Source organism: Musa acuminata, chromosome BXJ2-5 (genome assembly GCF_036884655.1).
Source record: "Musa acuminata AAA Group cultivar baxijiao chromosome BXJ2-5, Cavendish_Baxijiao_AAA, whole genome shotgun sequence".
Classification (NCBI taxonomy): Eukaryota; Viridiplantae; Streptophyta; class Magnoliopsida; order Zingiberales; family Musaceae; genus Musa; species Musa acuminata.
The window spans coordinates 7,046,696-7,047,781 of NC_088342.1; the positions used below are offsets into that span (position 1 = coordinate 7,046,696).

General features: G+C 56.0%; 1 protein-coding gene across 1 annotated transcript; it reads right to left on the minus strand.

Annotated features, from left to right (window-relative positions):
• Window positions 1-519: 519 nt before the first annotated feature.
• On the minus strand, window positions 520-1,086 carry LOC103984679 (ethylene-responsive transcription factor 4-like). Its single transcript, XM_009402228.3, has one exon. It carries the CDS (start codon window positions 1,084-1,086, stop codon window positions 520-522), a length of 567 nt encoding a protein of 188 aa, XP_009400503.3.

Here is a 1,086-nt window from a genome sequence, read left to right on the forward strand (position 1 = left end):
GGAGGGATCGAAGGAACTCAGTTACATGGAAGAATGATGATCATGATCGAATGTTCATGTCAAGCTCCGCGTGTTGTGATGAAAGACAGGAGGAAGGAGAACAGTGAGACCAGGTTTCGATTGCCTAAAGTACCGCCATCGGAGAGGCCGAAGGAATGCGCTGTGCGCGCAGGAAAATAAAATGTTCGCGTCTTCTGGGAGACCGAGTCAGCTCGACCGCAGACTACTCCCTCGATTCAACAGCCTACTATTCTCTAGAAGAGGCTTCTGATGGCAAATCCGTTCGTCAATTTCTGCAAATCTGTCGGCCACTACGTATCGAACGACTTCAAGCACCAATTCGACTGATCATCGAAGGAGGCAAGGAAAACAAAGAAAAAATCAACTCGCAGCCCGCAAGGAATCCCCGGTTCTTTTTTCCTTTACTTTTAGAGACGAAGCCTGCTAGCCCTAATTGATGTGCCGAAATAGCATTACAGAAACGAGAGAAAATGACAAAGTCGAACCGTCTGATTTGTATCAGATGAAAGGAGGGGGCAGGTTGAGATCAAAGTCGAACGACTTCTTCTTCTTCTTCTTCTTCGCTTCCTCCTGCTCGCTCACCACCATCTTTACCGCTTCGAACCGGTACCATGAGTACTTCGATTGGTTCGACTGCCACCCGAGGAACATATCCTGCCCGTTCGGCGCCGGAGCCAGCGCCAGGAAGCCCGATCGCCACGGCTGTGCCAAGCTCCAGCTTATTTGCGGCGCTGGCACCGCGGAAGCAGCGGCCGAGGGAAGGATCTCGACGACGGGGACGGAGTTACCGAAGTTGGTCATGGCCTTGGGGCCCCGCAGGCTGCGGGCGGCCTCGTCGTAGGCCCGGGCTGCCTCCTCCGCCGTGTCGAAGGTCCCCAGCCACTTCCTCGTCTTCTTCCACGGGTCCCGGATCTCCGCCGCGAACCTGCCCCACGGCCGTTTCCTGACACCGCGGAAGTGCGACGCCTTCCTCCCTCCACCCATCGTCAACGCCGCTTCCTTCGACCCGGTGACCGCCACCGTCGCCGAGCCTGCATTTCGCGTCGGAATCGTCTCCACCGCCAT